This window comes from Mytilus californianus, unplaced genomic scaffold (assembly GCF_021869535.1).
Source record: "Mytilus californianus isolate M0D057914Y unplaced genomic scaffold, xbMytCali1.0.p SCAF_8, whole genome shotgun sequence".
Lineage (NCBI taxonomy): Eukaryota > Metazoa > Mollusca > Bivalvia > Mytilida > Mytilidae > Mytilus > Mytilus californianus.
The window spans coordinates 14,494,577-14,514,612 of record NW_026262734.1 but is presented as its reverse complement, the minus strand read 5'-3'; the positions used below and the strand labels follow the sequence as shown (position 1 = coordinate 14,514,612).

General features: G+C 32.2%; 1 protein-coding gene and 1 long non-coding RNA gene across 4 annotated transcripts in view; both read right to left on the bottom strand.

Annotated features, from left to right (window-relative positions):
* LOC127712651 (uncharacterized) overlaps nucleotides 1–4,458 on the bottom strand; it is a 30,869-nt gene extending 26,411 nt beyond the window's left edge. Inside the window, exons 1-3 of one of the 3 annotated variants that reach the window (XR_007987226.1) lie at nucleotides 4,203–4,456; nucleotides 1,706–1,744; nucleotides 1,329–1,354 (exon numbers count right to left, since the gene is read on the bottom strand). This is a non-coding gene — a long non-coding RNA (uncharacterized LOC127712651). Of the gene's footprint in view, nucleotides 1–1,328; nucleotides 1,745–4,202 lie in introns of all 3 variants that reach the window. The other 2 variants (XR_007987225.1, XR_007987227.1) reach the window with 2 other exon arrangements.
* An 11,057-nt stretch (nucleotides 4,459–15,515) lies between these two features.
* Nucleotides 15,516–17,869, bottom strand: LOC127712650 (uncharacterized). Its single transcript, XM_052219218.1, has 2 exons — nucleotides 17,305–17,869; nucleotides 15,516–16,408 (listed from the first exon to the last, which is right to left on the bottom strand). The coding sequence occupies exons 1-2, from the start codon at nucleotides 17,674–17,676 to the stop codon at nucleotides 15,665–15,667; spliced, it is 1,116 nt and encodes a 371-aa protein (XP_052075178.1). The 5' UTR covers nucleotides 17,677–17,869; the 3' UTR covers nucleotides 15,516–15,664.
* Nucleotides 17,870–20,036: the final 2,167 nt, after the last annotated feature.

Sequence of the window (20,036 nt, the reverse complement as noted above, 5' to 3'; positions counted from 1 at the left end):
TTTAATTTGCTAATGACAAAATCGATATTAGTGCCAATGTAAACTATATTCAGAGATCTAATAACAACATTGGTACGATAACCCTTACTAATAAGTTTGTTTAAAGGTTCGATTATTTTACACGGATTACATGTATATTTTTGGCAAATGAAGAATAAATAAATCTCATCTTCTAATATATTGCAAACTTGCAGAGTCTCCAATTTCTATGGATCTTATATTTTCTGCCTTTTTCTATTAAAAATGTGTTTCTCAAATTATTTTTTTAAAATCAAAATTGTTAAGATTTAGAGATACTGATATCCCTTCAACATTGATAAACAAATGTTTAAGATTATCTTTAGGACTTTATTTATACAAAATTAAGGCAATTCGTTTTTTCTCTATTGGATTTACCAAGTAATTTTTATACCCCCCACAACAAAGTAAATAAGTATAATGTTATTGACCCGTCAGTCCGTTTGTCCATCAGTCCTGTTCTTTTCATTGCAACTCCTCCGAAACCATACAACAGATCTTCATGAAACTTTGTAGATAATTAGAACATATTATGTAGATGTTCGTATCCACAAGAAGTTTTATCAGTTGACTTTTGTGGGAGTTATGAGTCTGTGAAGCATGCTCATAAAGGTTCTTTTATAGACATCATTTTCATACTGGTCTATTTTTTTTTAAACTTTGACCTAGCCTTGGAGAAACATTTTAAATTTGAAGAAAAATATAAAATAACACAGAAGTGTACTTTCTAGCTCTTCTAGCCCCAAGCGTCATGCCGGGTATTGTCATTACTTAAAACCATAAGTTATCTTCTAAGACACAATTTCGACATTTAAACAATATCTTTTACTACTGATACTGGGAAGATCCGTAACTAATTTACAGTTTTTTGTGGACAAAACCAAGTAAGAAATGACCACCACAAAGGAACATAAATAGAACCATACAAATAATGGTTCTCAGATACCATCTCCCATATTAAAATCATATCATGCAGAAATGCACCTAATGTGTAACTGTCCTAATTTTGAGTTTTTGCTACTATCCAAAATCAAAGTTTTGGAACATATTTTTCAGAATCATTTGGTAATCCATGCAATTAGTGTCTCCTCCATGACAGTCTTGAACAGTAAAACTAAATAATAAATAAACGACACTGCTAATTTTGAGTGTTTGGTACAGGTTGGCTGTCACTGTGCAATACAGTTTTACATAGAACCCTATTGGAAAACAGAGAACTATATTTGTAAGAAAACACTGTCAAACATTCAAACATACTATCCACACTGATCTGTGTCCACACTTGTACATTATACAATATATTACTTTACCTGTTGGAGTACAGGCGACACCAGCCCTACAATAGTAGATGTCAGATTTAATATTTACTGTAAACGATTTTATTGGGATTTTTTGCATTTTTATACATTTAAAGTTTTCAATTGTATGTTTTAATTTCATTTATTAGATATAAGAATATGTGGTATGAGTGCCAATGAGACAACTCTCCATCCAAGTCACAATTTGTAAAAGTAAACCATTATAGGTCATTTGTTTGTTTTCCACAACGAATTCGTTATTACTTAGCTATGAAATACAAGTGTATAAAATATTATTAATATATATGTATGCCAAAAAAAATCCCAATGAAACCATTACAAATAGAAATTAAACTCATGATGGATGCAGAGGTTTCTTTACAACGTACAATCTAAACGCCACTAGTGATATTAGGAACCACATGGTGCTGAAAAGTAAAATAAAACCATACTATTGCATAATTTGTAATTCAAATAATACATTCGTGAACATTAGAAGCACTGTCATATTTATTTCTAAAATGATGATAGAACGAAACGTGCAAAAGCCGTTGAGTACGACTAAAAAAACAACGCATGGTGCAAATTGATTTTTCGTTCACCGTGATCGATACAATATGTTGCTGAAGTATTAGCATGTAGTTATTCTATTAAATACATTTGTTGACTGCTAACGTGCAAGAATCTAGAAATGTACTCTGTTAGATAGTTATCTTATTGGCAATCATACTACATGTTCTTATTTTATATACATGCATGTTGTAAATACAAAATTAAACCCAGAACTCCATCAAGAAATGCAAGTCATATATCAAACTGTTGCTAAGCTGTGTTGTTTATTATGGAGTCTTGTGTGGTTTTATAGTTTCTTATTGGTGTAATCAACCTATGCCAACATTCGAAAAATATATATTTAACATATGCCTACAAACAACATACAATTTGGTGTTGTTAAAACAATTAATCATTAATTACAGGTAAAATACAGTCAGTATTTTAAACCGTTAAAATTACTCCGTTAGAATACGAAACAAGTTAAATATTTGCAAACTTATGTTGCAGTAAATATTAAATTTTAAAATACAATGTAATACACAATAATACACTTCTGTATGGTAAATTGCAACGTTTGGTTGTTCTAAACATGCTAAATATGAAATAAAAAAAACAATACAAGCATGAAAAAAAAAAATTAAAGTAAAGAAAAGGCCAAATATGTACTTTCTAGAATATATGATATTCGTAACAAGTAACATACTCATTTATCATACCATTTAAGCTATATGTATATGTACAGTAGTTTTATGTTATATATACATGTACCAAATTTCAATATTGAAGTACACAGTAATATTTTTCTTCTCTAAAAATTAACACGTTTCTTACAGTATGAATACAGAGATGTATACACATACATGTATATTTATAAATGTCTCTAGTATGATGTATTAGTGAACATTGCGAAATTGGTATACATATTTATGTTTATAAACAAAAATCCTTAATTTTCATATTTTATAATGTTATTTCCGAATACAAAAAAGATTAGCAAATTTTATACATAAATTTCAAAATGTTGGCATGGGTTGAATGAACCGTCTCATTGATGTGCATGCATATCCTACATTTATTTTCTCAACAATATTGGTAAACAATATGATGATTGCAATAGTCATATTGTTTTAGCAAAAAACATTCATTCAAAATTGTTCTAAGGTCGTTCTACACCACAATAAAAATCTTTAATTGTAAAATTCATTGATGAATTACCAAGCGATTAAAGACATTTCTTAAAATAAACAGATTATTATGATCAGGAAGTAGAAACACAAAAAAAGTGTATGGACATAAAAATGTCGTATTAAGACCGTTCCTATTTATGCAATGGATATATTTTAAAGCTCACATATAAACACACGTTTTTAAAAGAATATTTGATACGTATAGATTATTACATGGCATTTTTCATATCAGACCCTTTATTGGCCCTAGGTCATGATATCAGCCCAAGAGCCGCAGGCTCGAAGGCTGATATCATAAATAAATGATAAATATTTTATACAAGTATATGATAAAGGATTGTATAATCTTTAAACGTACAAATATTGATAAAATTCAGTATACGGTTTACTACTTGTTAATCAAAGTACGAAAGTTTAAGTTACGTATCGGTTTTAATATAACGATCTTATTAGCAAACTTTATGTTATGACTTTGTTTTCTCAAAAAAAAAAAAAAAATACCAAAAATATCAAACTCCAAGGAAAATTAAAACCGGAAAGTCCCTTATCAAATGGCAAAATCAAAAGCTCAAACACACCAAACGCATGGAAAACATCAGTCATACTCCCGACTTGGTACAGGCATTTCTTTGTGTAGAATATGGTGGATTAAACCTGGTTTCGTAGCTAACTAAACCTCTCACTAGTATGACAGTCGCAAAGAATTCCATTATATTGACAACCATGTATGAGCAAAACAAACAGACATAACAGGTAAAAATGTTAAAAGTTTTGGTACAGCAGTCAACATTTTGTTATAATCTTATTCACTATAACATGTATAAATACAAACAACTATGCAAACAAAGAAAAACAACATGGCATATAGACACTTTATAGACAAAGCACATAAGCAAAAATGAAAGAAAACAACAAAAAAAAGATGGCCATAGCACAATAACACAATGGCGGGATGTATAAATACCGAGCCATTATCAAATGAGTTAAACGGCTGTAAAGATATGATGAACTTCGTTCCGTCTTAAAGAAAACATCATTAAATTCTCCTTGACTAAGTATTTTCCTTAATAAAACAATTTGTTGCTACAAAAAACAAATTATAAAAAAAACGTATTTTAACCACTGAAAAGTATGACGTACTTACAGTTAGACTGCACTTCAGATTTTGGATTTTGACACAAGGAAACTATTTCTTTATTCCGTTTATCTTATCGTATGTTTCATAATTTTTAAAGAAGTCATACACAATTACACTTGTATCAATTGATGCATTATATTTAAAAAAAAAAAAAACTTCGGTAGTAAAGAAAGGAATGTGAGAAAAATGCGCATCGTTTATGATTTAAGGGACGTTAATTCAATGGTGTGTTCACGTTTCTCTTAACATTTAAGATTTTTGTATACAGGTAAACTACTTATTGTTGGAAAAACGTTATTATTATGTAACAAGGATAAAGGATTTTACCTGTAATTAGAGTTATAGTGAATCTAGTGTAAATCAAACAAATAATCGGACAGAAGAAAAATGTCAAGCTGATTTTAAGAACACATATAATCATTTTATCAAAAAGCACTGACATACACCACCATTGATTTACAACAAAAGAAAGAAGGAGTACGTAATATCATACCTATGTACTACACAGCTTACCCGAGCATTATCAAGTTTGAAGGTTTACTGTCTTATTGTAATACTGAACTATACAAAAAGCTATCCTTGTTCATCAGAAAAGTTAATGTATTTCTTTGATATATGTCATTTCGATCCATATGTGTTGTATATCTTTCTGCATAATCATTCACACTGTTTGTGTTATTTACATATATTGTATTATATATTTGACCTCATGTTACACGTTTAAATGTGTCTGAGTGTTTTCTAATAAATCGTTTTAAATCGTTAAAAATTAGGAGTCTACCAGAATGACAAACATTTGAAACCACTAATGACAAAATGCATGATAAAATCATGAAATTAAACAGAAATAAATATTCATAAAAACAAGATAGAATTATACTGAACAATTTAATATGCAATGGAATAGTTTTCTAAGAACATGCTCTGTAACAGTTTTATAAAATAAAAAAAAGTCAATGGTATTCATTAATACTTTCAGACAAGTATACATTTAAATATCGTTCGAAAAAGAAGAAATAAATCAAGGTAACAAACCAAAACCAAAGGAATAACTTTGTTATATTAAAACAAAATAAAGTTGTACCAAATTTTATATTGGAAACAGGAAAATTTGGATTATAAGTCTTTTGACTTTTATGTTAATATACATTTTGCATCTGTGCAATGGCTATTTTTTGGGGAACACAGTAACTGATAGATATTGGTGTACCGGTCTTCCAGGTGGATGGTGACGCGGAGTCATTAGGTCAAGTAGTGGTTCCAGTAAAACCGGTATCCTTCAATCCAAAACTCTGTCACGAAATCGGTAACAGTTTGTAATCGGGTACATTGTCAGCTTCGCTAGTGTCTTCCAGATTGAAGCCAGAAAAAAGCTAGCTTTGATTCAGAATACTGTTAACATTATATCAACTATAAAGTTACTGAACAGCTGGATTTATTTGTTAGACATTATTGTTTTATTCTATATTTGAATTTCAGAAAGAAATAATTACTCAATTTTAAAATACATAAGGTGAATAAATAAAAGAAACTGTAAATGGCTCTTGGTGGTACACCACTGTGCACGGTTACGGGACGGTTGAGCGCTCACAAACATGTTTAACCCCAACCATTCTTTATATGTCTCCACATGTGCATGTGGTTCAGTTGTTTTCGTTGGTTTATGTCTGTCACATTTGTTTTTCGGATTTGATTTTAACTTTGATAAGGCCGTTAGTTTTCTCGTTTGAATTGTTAAACATTTTTCATGTCGGGGCCTTTTATAGCCGACTATATGGTATGGGTTTCTCTCATTGTTGAAGGCCGAACGATTAACTATAATTGCTAACATCTACTTCATTGGAACTCGGATGGATAGTTATCATTCGCAATCATACCACACCTCCTTATTTTTATACTTATTGTGTATTTTTGAGTTTCCTTATTTTGCTATTTAAATCCAGGTAAAGAAGTATTAAAAAAACCTCTGTTTCTTAATAATTTCGTATCTATGATGAGTTTATTCATAATTTATTAAAGAAGAACTTTAGAAAAGAAATGTAATATATCATGTCAGTACTGATTCACTGACTACCGAACGCATGATAACCTCGGGGGTTAACAGTCCATCAGCAGATGTATCGACCCAGTGCTAGTAAATGAGACAAAAAAACAAATTATTTGATATGTGAGTTCAAAGCGCTTTTCTGGATTGACCTTGATTAGAAACGCTTAAACTTAAATATTTGAAAGCAAGGGATATATGCGAAAAAATGAAGATATGTCTGTAGTAGTTTATGCACGGGGGTCTCTTCCTATATAAAGGTATGATAAACAGACGTACCGCTGGTATTGGTAACTTTTTGGGAAAACTATGTTCTGATCTTTTCATCTCCTAATATGAATCACGGATCCCATGTGGTGAGCATCTCATTGAAATTAGATGTCATGATAGCTGGGAAATATATATAATGTGGTTGGGATTTTCTTATGAAACATATATGTGAGTAGGCATTAATCAATATATGAATGGGGGTGTTTTTTAAACCCCAACTCGACTTCTGTACCCAAATGTGTAGGTTGGGCCCCACCCCCTCCCCCTGGGGAGTTTATGTGAGCACTTCCGATGACTTGACAGCCAAAACAATGTCTTCATATTGTATAACAGAACTCGACCCTACATGTATCAAGCACCAAAGCAGTTCACGTGCATATCTCAATAGATACAATACGATCGTGCATGTTGTTCATACTATAGAGAATTCATTAGCAGGGGTATGCTCATCCCTTAAGAAAACATGTTCAAACAGAGTTACGAAGAAGATCGACCCCGATCGACACTTCATACATTTTACGGTAACCATCACGAGTTGGTTGGCCGTTGTGATATAACTGTTTCTCAAAACACTACCGACACTTTCTCTTACATCTTTAGATACCGGAATAGTCGTATCATTCATCATTTTACTGATTGTGTCCTGTTCTCGATTGTGACATTTTGACTGACTGTGGATTTGCCTGGTAGATGATTCATGCATAACAGGAGAAGTTTACTCTGTCGACTCGTCCGGCCCCGACACGTTTGGGATTCATACGATTCCCTCATTTTTGTTTGTTATCTTTATCTGTTTTCTTAATCGATTTATGACATACTTAGTTAGTTTTTTCTCAATTGAATTGTTTCATATTTTTCATTTTCGAAGCCTTTTATAGCCGACTATACGGTATTGGTTTTTATCATTTTTGAAGGCCATACAGTTGCCTATATTTGCTTACATCCAATTCATTTGAACTTTGGTGGATAGTTGTTTATTTGGCAATCATACCACATCTCCTTATTTTTTTTTATATTATATATTAACCCGTATATATGAATCCAAAATGAAAAAAAAAAAATAAACCTGTTTTACAACAGGTCTAACTAGTTTTTAAGATATGAATAGCATAACTATAACACAGAAAATCTCCCAAGTTCCAACGAAAAGAAATAAATTCAAATTCTCTCTCGCCAAGCTCGTCCGAATTTAAAGTATTTTTTTGTATTTCCAAAAATTGAGGCATATACATGCCATACATACCATATAATACAGGTAAGACCAAAAAAATCATAATTAGAAATACATTGTAGCTGGAAATATTTGACATATCAAAGCATTTCTTAACTAAAGTCCTTTTTGTAGAAATAATACAAACTAAAAAAAAAACAACAAAAAATATTTGGTTGTTCGCAGTAACTCGGCAAAATATAGGAGTAGATACAAACATGAGATTTCAAAATAGACGCCCTAAATGATCCCTATTATCAGTCAGAGGATTATCAAAGGACCCATGTGCTACCGGTATATCCAGCGATTGTTAACGGCAATCTTTAATATTGTGTTACGCTTCTGTTAAAATTCTGTAGTAGCAACACCAGTAGCTTTCTTGAAGATCGACCCTTAAAATGTTGAATAATGTTATTTGTCTGCTGCTCTAAAGCATTCCTAAAACGGTTGAAAAAAAAATAATCGTGTTCATCACATTCTACAGTATCCTAGAATAGTCGCATCTGTACTGCGTAAAAAAAAACAAACGATGAACTGTCTGTTACTTTGAGCACCTTCGATGAACCGACAATCCGAACCTTCAAACAGCCAAAGAACTTCAAGTACACATAGTACATATATATTTAAATCAAAACTGACATGAATCGATTTAAAACTGCTCTAACCTTTTCACGGCCGTCACTCGGCTAACCGAGATATTGGTCGGTTAATCTATATTGAGTATGCGGCTATATGGGCGGTTGGTCTGTTAATCGAGTCGGTTATACGTCTGTTAAGAGTAAAACGCACAATTAAATGTTAAACTCTGTTAAATATACAGATTGTTGGCATATTATAAGAACCAAATAAAAAAAAAAGAAAAGTGTCTGACAAAAGGCTATCTATGAAAGAACATTTTCCACCAGTAAAAACATTTCATAGCCTGCGCAGTTTTCAGTAAAACTAAAAGGCGTCGCGCAAGTATGTGGTATTTATGCTTATACGCATAGCAATTTTTTGGATAAAAGGCGATTTTTTTTAGATATCATTTAAAGGACACAAAATAGTACTTTGGTTCTAAAAAATAAATTGACATCAGTAATTATTTCATAATTTTAATATAACTTGAGTAATACCACATTTTAGTAAATATTACGGGAATAAAGTCTGTTAATGGGTTGGACAATTTAAATTGTGTCAGTTAAGAGTAATTAAGCCACGACAATAGTTTTGCTACCTTTATATTTTCCCATTGAAAAAGTTAAGAATGAGATGTACTTGTGTAGAAAAAATGACAAAACAGCGCAACAGTATCCTTTTAGCATTTTTATTTTGACTTTCTTTGCATTTTATTGAAGGGTGTGTCACTTCAATATAGCGTGATATGGATTGGCCGCTGGAATATGCATGAATTAATTATTTACGTTACCAATCAGCCTTATTTTGTGTGTCTGTTCAAAATCTGCAACATCTATGAGTCTGTCATGTGTTGCAATGCAGCTGGTTAAATTCCATGCGTTTTCCGATATGCATTGTCATTTTCTGTCTTAGGAAATGTCTGTACCAAGTAAGGAATATGACCGTTGTTTTCCATTCGTTAGTAAGACATGGTTCTAAACAATAAATTGACATTAGTAAGTTTTTATTCTATCTATATTTGTGTTGAGTTGGGTGCTGATTAACTTTAATTTGTAACAAAAAGAATAAAATTGAGAATGGAAATGGGGAATGTGTCAAAGAGACAACAACCCGACCACAGAACAGACAACAGCAGAAGGCCACCAACAGGTCTTCAATGCAGCGAGAAATTCCCGCACCCGGAGGCGTCCTTCAGCTGGCCCCTAAACAAATATATATACTAGTTCAGTGATAATGAACGTCATACTAAACTCCAAATTGTACACAAGAAACTAAAATTAAAAATAATACAAGACTAACAAAGGCTAGAGGCTCCTGACTTGGGACAGGCGCAAAAATGCGGCGGGGTTAAACATGTTTATGAGATCTCAACCCTCCCCCTATACCTCTAGCCAATGTAGAAAAGTAAACGCATAACAATACGCACATTAAAATTCAGTTCAAGAGAAGTCCGAGTCTGATGTCAGAAGATGTAACCAAAGAAAATAAACAAAATGACAATAATACATAAATAACAACAGACTACTAGCAGTTAACTGACATGCCAGCTCCAGAATTCAATTAAACTGATTGAAAGATTATGTCTTCATCATATGAATATCAGGCACAATCCTTCCCGTTAGGGGTTTAGTATCATACCATCATAACATATATGAGAAGAACATAACCCGTGTCATGCCAACAACTGGTTTTTAAATAAATGTGTTTAGTGCAGATGCAAAGACCTTATAAGTGAATCAATATCAACGCCAAAATATGCAATCTTTAATGACCTGACAACAGTATCGTAACTATATCCCTTCTTAATAAGTCTATTTAAAGGTTTTGTTAGTTTCAGAGGTGAATACTGACATTTTTGTGCTTTATAAAGAATATTTCCATAAAAAATTGGATGTGAAATACCTGAACGTATAAGAAGTCTGCATGTTGAGCTATATTTACGAATGATGTCCTTATACCGATGATAAAATTTAGTAAATGTTTTGACTAGTTTGTGATATCGAAAACCCTGGTGTAATAATTTTTCAGTAATACATATGTATAATACAATGTTTTCTTTTCCTGGAAATCACAACAAACGCATAATAATAATTTTATTTTTTGAGTAATGATGTATTCCATTGTAAGTTATTTAGCCGACTAGCAGTCCGCAAACGTGCTTGTTTTTGTAGAGTGACCTTCAAGGTGGTGTAGAGAAAGGTTGATGTTGAAAGGTTTGTTTATATTTGTATGCAATTATAAACATGTTTCAGTCCATTTGAAAAAAAAATGTTTAAAAGTGAAGACTAAATTTTGTATATGTTACACATGATATTATAATTTTAAATGTTTAATTTGAATTTGCCGCGTGTTAATCACTACAAAGTAACTATCATTGGTTTCTCTTCATGCTAAAATTTAAAAAAAAACAACATTTTACTTACTGATGTTTTGTTACATTACGAAGTTTATCTCTGATTTATATACTGGTTACCAATGCAGATGACAAATTGATATCATAATCATTCATGACAATAAAACAGAATCCACATGATATATGCGACCATTCTTGAATGAAATTAATATTACTTAAATATTACACTTTTCGAAACCATTTTTATCAGTTTACAATTTCCATTGTCTAAATTTGTGTTTCATTATTCATGTGTTGTTTCCGTATATTTTAGCCACTCGTATTGGGCCTACCCATTTGTTCCGATAACACCCCATATAGCAATCAAATTATAATTTTATGGCCATTCATAACTCTTAACAGACCAATTAACAAACCGGGATTTATACACCCGACCCATTAACAGACCAGGTTTTTAATAAACATTGATTTATGTCACCAAACTACAGATTTTCGTGTAGATTTTTCACATAATGATATCAATATGGTTAACTAACATAATGCATGTCTTTTTTCGATGTTCAAAATATTGCATGCAAGTAAATGCAATCAACTTGTCATTTTGTGTACATTTTGTGTGTGTAAAATGTGTATACATTTATTGATGAGTAACCCGCCTTTTCATTTTATAGATCGTTTATCGAAGCTAGAAAAAAATAATTACATCGCTGGATTCAGTACACTGAATTGTTTTGCCAGACATGAATAGTTTTTATGATACAAATATATTTAAAAAGTTAAACAGTGAAACATACTGACCTGGCAATTATTTTCTCGATAACACCTGATTAACAGACTTTAGCCAACCCGATTAACAGACCAACCGCCCATATAGTCGGATACTCAATATAGATTAACAGACCAATCTCTCGGTTAGCCGAGTGACGGCCGTGCTATTTTGAACATATTAAAAGTATAACATTACTATTATACAGCGGAAACGTGATAGTCGTGGATATTTTGTGGTTATACATACTGCTTGGTCATCACAGCATGGTAAACTTAATTGGTACATTTTTATTTTCATTTGTCGATTTTTGAAACGTATCTAGACAGTCGTTTTTCGTTGGGCATTTTTACTATAGTTATTGTTTATGAACACTTTTCATCTTATGCTAAAGGAAAAACGTTAAGCGATGTAATGGCGGGTGAAAAAATTCTCATGAGGTAAGGTCAAAAATAGCATAACTATAACACAGGGAAATCTCCCAAAATTTAACGAAAAGGCATTTCCGTTAAAAAAAAATGTTATATTTATAAAGGCCTACAAACTGTTCTTCACATGTTTAAATTCACCTTTGTATACCACACGTTTGATTGTATTCCATTTATTTGTACAGTTTTTTCTAGGGCAGTGGCCTAAGGAATGCATATCCAATTGATGGTCCATGCAATCATTATATTGAGATAAACGCTACAAACTGTCGCAGAAATTACCATCCCGATACCCACTTCTGGTAAAATAACATTCATATGTTTGTATTTTAATTCGAGGTAAACTTCATCATTCTGGAGGATAACATTATAATGGTGCAATTCTGTCAATTTGACAAATGAGAATACGGACGCTTTAAACTATCGTTATGTTTCAGTAGTGTTTCTTCCTCTTCTACATCTAATTTTCTCAAACAACCCTGTCCGCTTTATAATATTTATTTTTATCTTTTAACACTAGCTTATGATATTTACATAATACATGTATTACCACAGAATGATGTGTTCCATATCATCGTGACATTCATGTGACCTTGACTTTTGACCTCAATGACCGCTACCTGATCAACACTATTAAAACATAATGTCTCCCTCCGTCGAATGGGAGACATAATAAATGACAATTTATTACATGTATTTCAATTAGTGGATGGAACAGTCCTGTGTATCCTTTATTTCCAGTTATTTAATGTTTCACATATCATATATGTATACGAAATCATATAGGTTTTATTTTTATTTTGTGAGTTTCGGTCAAATTCGCCCTTTCGCCATTTTAAAATGTGTATAGAGAGTTGTCTCATTGGCACTCATACCACATCTTCTTATATCTATAGAAACCGTTTTTTGCAACCAACGATTTGCCATCATAATTATATAACTCCGCAAAATGTCAAATTACTCCCTGCATGATATCCACACCTGTCATCTTATCTCGATTAGAGCATACACAGTTTAATATGACGAAAGGGCGAATTTGACCGAAATTCAAACAATGAAAAAACTAAGATTTCGTAATGCAGATCTGTAGGTAAAAGTTTTGTTTAATATTGTAACCCATCCGCATGCAATCTGTAGATTCCTTGACGTTCTTTTGCTTAGCAAATATAATGTAGTTACAATGTTTCAGTTTTGTATTGTTCATAATGAAATACTAGTATGATCATCCATGTGAAAAATGTATAAAAGTTTAAATGATTACACAAAGATTGAAAAAGAAGGTTATATGAGACAGCAATCTTATGAAACAGATATTTGAAAGAACTACGCTTTAGAGTCATATGAAACGATTTTCATTGTAATTTTAATGTTATAAAAAATAAATAATTAAACCAATGCATTCAAATATACCAAACTAAGTCCTGTATGCACGTTTTTTCTATATTTATTACGAATCTATGACGTATTATCGACAACAAATATTTCACTTTTCCTCACCAGTTGTTAAATGATTTGTTGTATTAAATTTGTTCTTTAAGAATCCGTTAAATTACTATTTACAGTCCTGTCCACGTTTGTTTACATTCTTTCATCACAGATTTCCCCTCGTACTTGCGTTATGCAGTGACAGAAATTTTAATGAGAGGTCTGGTAGTAAAGGTCACTGCATACGGGGAAATATCGGCGAATTAGTGTACGGTAAGACAATAATTCAATAGCAGTACATTGATGAAGATTTTGATAATATAAAGGATTTCTTTTACAAAACAGTTCACGTACACTAGTTTATATAGTGTAAAACTTCGCCATTCAAGTATGTAAAACGTATTCAACTTTAATAAAAATTTGAAGTTTCATATAACTTAAAATGCTGTTCTTCATGTTAAGAATTGCTGTAGGTGTTCGACGATTAGCATTTTAAGAATTTAAAAGACCATCTGTTGTTTTGTCAGCGTCTGCATTGCGTACTCTTATAAATTCGTCGATTCCCCTTAGTTTTAAGACATAGCATAAATAAAATCCCCAGTAAACTATTTTAAACTCATTGCATTCTGTATCAGCAAATCCTCTAAACATTTGTCAAATACTGCAATATTTCGTATCAATTATATATGGTCATTGACGTTGCAGCTTGCTCAAGTGTATACAACTATCCTTTTGTATTATTATGAGACAATCACGGGGACACTTTATATCAGACGATCTGAGGAAAACATATTCAGAACAAGAACAAATTAACAATTAATACAACAGCTAAGTTCTATTAGGTGAGTTGATCGGAATTAACGGTGGGAAATTTAGAATGTGACTAAAGGCATCGGATTTAACGTCTCCATTCTGACTAGACGTGGCTGCGTATTTCTACATCCTGCACTTATTGCCGATAAAAAGACGTGCAAATGAACAGATAAACGAACTGACACAGCAATTACTATGTACCATTGCTTCCGTAAACGGTGGTATTTTTGCGTTAGTTTAGATAGGATTCATGTAAACTTATCGATCCTTTGATTAAACTTATTCTATGAGATTATATGCAATTTACTACTGTAATACGATTTTGAATATTGCTTTTATCTGTACAAACATTGATTTTGTTATCAAACAATTAAAACCAAACAAAATTTGGATGTATAAATACACAGCCACGTCCGGTCTGATTGGAGACGTTTAATCCATGGCTCGTGTGGGAAGAATGTCATGCTTTGTTCTAAAGATGATTTAAATATTTGTCACTTGACGTTAAGCAAACAACAACAATTCACGCTTTCTTTCTGCCGAAAACCTTTGGAACAAATCGTTGAGGGGTCTGTAGATGGCCAATTGCAAGGCAAATTATTTGCCCCTATCTATTAACATACCTTCATTGTCCAGTGACGGTCTAAATTCGCACCCATCATCTCGTCAACACAAATCGCATAACCTACCTTATGTATGTTTTGTATTTTTTTATCGTCCTGAAAAAGCTTTAAATTGTGCAACTGAATGTCAAGCAAGCAAGAAGCAATCAGTCAATCAAAAGGATGGTATACCTCGATGCAGGTCAGATTTATACCATTTAGTGTTAAGCCATTGAACAAACTAAATCCTTTTGTGAAAAATTCGTCGTCGATAAACCAGATTATATCTAAACTGGATAAAATGTAAGATGTAAAATGACCCCTCCCCCTTCACCCCCCCCCCCCCCCCAATATTTTGATAATATTATAATAATAATATTAATCCAGTTGTATTCATTGTCGGTTGCGAAACGAAGAAAGTAATTTAAATTTCGCTTGTTTTATGGTTTATGTTTATAGACGATCATTTTTTTTTCTAACTTCAACCTTCTTCTATGTCTTTTTTTTTTGGGGGGGGGGGGGTCGGTAGATAGCCTTTTGCATGGCAATGTTTCAGTCCTTCTCAGACAAAACCTCATTTTTTGTTTTTAATCAATCAATCATTTGAAGGAAATTTTTTAAGTCTTTTTGTTTTTAATGAGCACTGTCCTAAAAAATACTTATGAATGGTTTTAATGTAAATTATTCGGCTTGAAAGTTTTCTTGTTGTCAGTTTGACGACTTCCTAACGGACAGAATTATTTTAAGAGTTAAGAAACAGTATCAGTTACAGAGATAAAAAAAATATCAGTAATGGACATCAGCCTGATTTTATTAAAAGAGAGACGAAAGACACCAAACAGACATTCAAACTCATAAGTCGAAAAATAAACTGACAACACCATGGCAAAACAAAGAAAAAGACCAAAAGATAAACAACAGTATACAAAACACAACATATTAACGGAAAATATCTTTTTTTAAAACACTATGGATATTTATAAAAACTTCAAAGTTACATTGAATTTCGTTGCTGTCGTTTAGAAACCAATGTCCCCACTCTTTAGCACGCGCTATTTTGTTATCATTGCCTATTATCCAATTGTTATGAATGACATATGGTTTCCAAGATTTCCGTTTAGATTCCGGTACGGAGTACCATTTTCCGTCAGGGAAATCTGTATGCGGTAAAATTAAAGCTTTTAATCCGCCATAGCGTTTCGAGAATAATCTGTTTAAATACACTTGATCATTTTCCCCTTCGGATACCTTTTTCTCTGGTGGCCATGTTTTTATTCTATTTGCTAACTTCTGCATTCTGCTATACAACTCTTGAAATAGTTTAACAGTAGTGTTAGTAGGAAACATGTAGAAAAATCCACCATTTACTGAATTTGTTACCATGCTATGCTTATTGCTATTGTGTACAAACAACATGTCATATTTACCGGAGTATGATTTAAATAACGAGAGCGGACTCCGTAGCCACAGAAAGTCAAATTCAAACAGGAATGTTTCTATACGATGCTCCAGTAATGCTAACAGTATTTCGGTTCTACGAACTAAAAGTCTGATGTAACCCACGTGACTGTAATTTTGATCTTTCTGGAGATATTTGTCGACGGTTAGCACAACTACCTTGATATCAGGTGATACAGACAAAAGTTTCTCCTTTGCTGCTTGATTCGTGGCAATCACTAATACCTACAAAACAAGGTAAATCGTGTACAAACAACAAAGTTTACACCAATCAAGCTACTGAATCAAGACACACACGCACACACACCTACCTTCCGGTCGATCATATTTTCGGTTCCGACTTATTTGAATCTTTTTTTTTGTCGTTCTGGTCTTCAATATGCATGAATGTAATATTTGTTCCTTCAAGTCTATAACGGAATTTCATCATCATTAAATGAGAAAAAGATCTGTTTTTTAGAAATCTTAGTAGAGATTTAGCACGATCATTATTTATGTTTTTTAATTGTTTTGTGTATTTTCTTTTTCCTTTTTTTATTTTTTATTTCTTTTTATTCTATTATTTTTATTATTATATTATAATGTATGTGTAGTATTGCCTATTATAATACCATTATCACTAAATCAAGCGCGTATGCCTTTGGGTTGTTTTAACGACTGGATCATTTGCATACTTTTAACCCACCACGTGTATAGTCTCGTTTCAAGTCAAGAATCTCATTACCAATTGCTGCAATATTATCGCTATGTTACCTCACGACCTTTTTTATACATGTTATTTAAGGAATGACTGTAATATTTATTCTGTTTATGAAGAAGTAACATAAAAAATGTGGCACCACATTTTGAGGTTTTTCGAATAGACAGAAAAAATATTACAGTCTTCCTTATGATTTAATTCTAAATTCCCTTTTTAAGGAGTAAATCATGAAAAAAACGTCGATGACGTCACGGTCACATGACAAAATTATGTCTATGAGTAGATAGACAAAAACATTCATTCAATCAGAAGACGTGTTACATCCAAAATTGAATTATACGAGTATGTCAATCGAAAGCAAACTGTTTACGAAAATATAAAAAATCAATTAGAATACATTTACAAATCTAAATATACTGACCTGATGATGAACTCCCATATGTTTTGTATTACATAACCAATTATATGCTAGTGGTAAATATCCGTCATTTATCACTGTAACAAGTACGGTCTCCTTTGACATGGCTTTAGCTATTGTTAGGATTTTTTCCAAGTCTGTCTGCGGTTGTGTTAAGTTTTTATCGTTTCCAGATAGAAATACCAATGGGTCCGTTTCTGTTTCATTTTTCTTTCTGTGATTTTCACTCGGACGTGGGTATGAACAGTTCCTTGATACAATTGTTTGTACTGCCTGTATATGTAAGGAGTCGTTTTCTACAGATTTGTATTCAACTAGGCAAAATAATATCATAAATGTCATAAAAATTGCGAAAACAAAGTCTTTTCTGTTCATGACTCTCCTAGTAAATTGCACTGTTATACGTGCGATTTAACTATATATTGCTAAAATAGACTCCGAAACTAACTCTGCAATAAAAAATACAACATATAAAGTAAATCGCAGAGTTGAATAAAAGATTAAGAACCAATCTGAAATCTTGTGTCTTCTGTTGTCCCAACATTTTCAAAGAACTATCCGAATTTTAATGGTGTTAGAAGCGGCAAATTCTTTTCATAAAGATTTGTATAAAAATGATTAGAAAATAGTGAAATCGTACATGCCGACAGCATGACATTTTTACCTATTGTGTCTGTTTGTTTTGTTCACGCATCGTTGTCAATATAATGGAATTTGATGCGATTGTCATACAAGTGAGAGGTTTAGCTAGCTATAAAACCAGGTTCAATCCACCATTTTCTGCATAAGAAAATGCCTGTACCAAGTCAGGAATATGACAGTTGTTATCCTTTCGTTTGATGTGTTTGAACTTTTGATTTTGCCATTTGATTGGAGACTTTCCTTTTTGAATTTTCCTCGGAGTTCAGTATTTTTGTGATTTTACTTTTTTCATAAATACATTAAATATACCACTCAATATAATTCATATCTATATTAACTCGCGCGTGCTCGTACATATATGTAGGATAACGAAATCAGAGAACTATATTTTAATTAGATTGATATACCACTGTTCATAGTATAAAAGTACAACCATTTACACTGGCGTGTAATCCTTTCATTTAGGCTTCCAGATGCAGTCGTTATAATTTACTTGAATATCGGACATTTATAATAAATGACGGAGCATGATTTACATAAGAGTTCTTTGTAGTTCAGTTGGGTTTTTTTTTCTGGTAAAGGGGAGATCACTCAAATTTTATGGCCGATACCTATGTTTTAATTTTCAGTTACGTAAATTTTAATTTCCTTTCGTCGGATGCCAAAAGAATGTTGCCCATGACGTTAAGATTCAAATATTTGACTTAAATGGACAAACACGTTTGATTTACAACTCAGTCATGATGATGATGATGATGATGATGATGATGATGGCTGCTTAACGTCCAGCGGCGCCACATTAATATGCATATTCAGGACGAAAACATATTTAATGTAATATGAATATTTACGATGATGATGATGATGATGATGATGATGATGATGATGATGATGATGATGATGATGATGATGGCTGCTTAACGTCCAGCGGAGGCAAATTAATATGCATATTCAGGACGAAAACATATTTAATGTAATATGAATATTTACCCTGCTTTGTACTAGACCGACATGCTAAGCCGGATTTTTAACATGCTAGTTCACAAGCAACAGTCCGCAGGAAAGACATGTCCCCTTACACGGACACATTATTCTGACTCCGAGCCGACCAGTCTTTACTGTTACTCCTGAATGCCGCGTGCTTAGCGGAAAAGCAGCAAATACCAATTTTAAAGTCTTTGGTTTGACTCGTCCGGGGTTCGAACCCACGAATAATAACAATAAACAAATATATCCGTCAACATTATCACTGTCAACCCTAAACAAATATATCCGTCAACATTATCACTGTCAACCCTAAACAAATATATCCGTCAACATTATCACTGTCAACCCTAAACAAATATATCCGTCAACATTATCACTGTCAACAATAAACATATATATATATCCGTCAACATTATCACTGTCAACAATAAACAAATATATACGTCAACATTATCACTGTCAACAATAAACATATATCCGTCAACATTATCACTGTCAACAATAAACAAATATATCCGTCAACATTATCACTGTCAACAAAAAACATATATATCCGTCAACATTATCACTGTCAACAAAAAAACATATATCCGTCAGAATTATCACTCTCTCAAAAAAAAAAACCGATTACGAATAAAAGGCATGCACATACGTCAATGTTACAACGGCCCAACAATACAACATATAAAAAAGAAGCGTGGACGTCAATATATGGTTTTAAAAAAAATAACCGAAATTTGATTGTTTCAAAACTACTTTATACATGTATATAGTTGAGACCGTATTGTTTAATTAAATACTATGGCATTTTACCTCCATTTCATTGATTTTATGATAATAATAAAACTTATATTTTTAAGCAAGGCTTTTATTCTTTAATTTATCATACCCGAATCTTACCTTCTTTCGGGTTTTAGTGCGGTACGTTTAGCTCTATGTTTTTCCTCGACTTCTGGTTTTTGTTTGTTCTTTAGGTTCATCTTCCTTTTATTCATTTGTAATTTTTATTTTATTAGTAAAAAAATATAGGAAATAGCGCACTAAGATAAATGACCCAGCTTCAACAATTGAAGTCCAAGATACAATTGATAAGGAAGCTGCGTAAA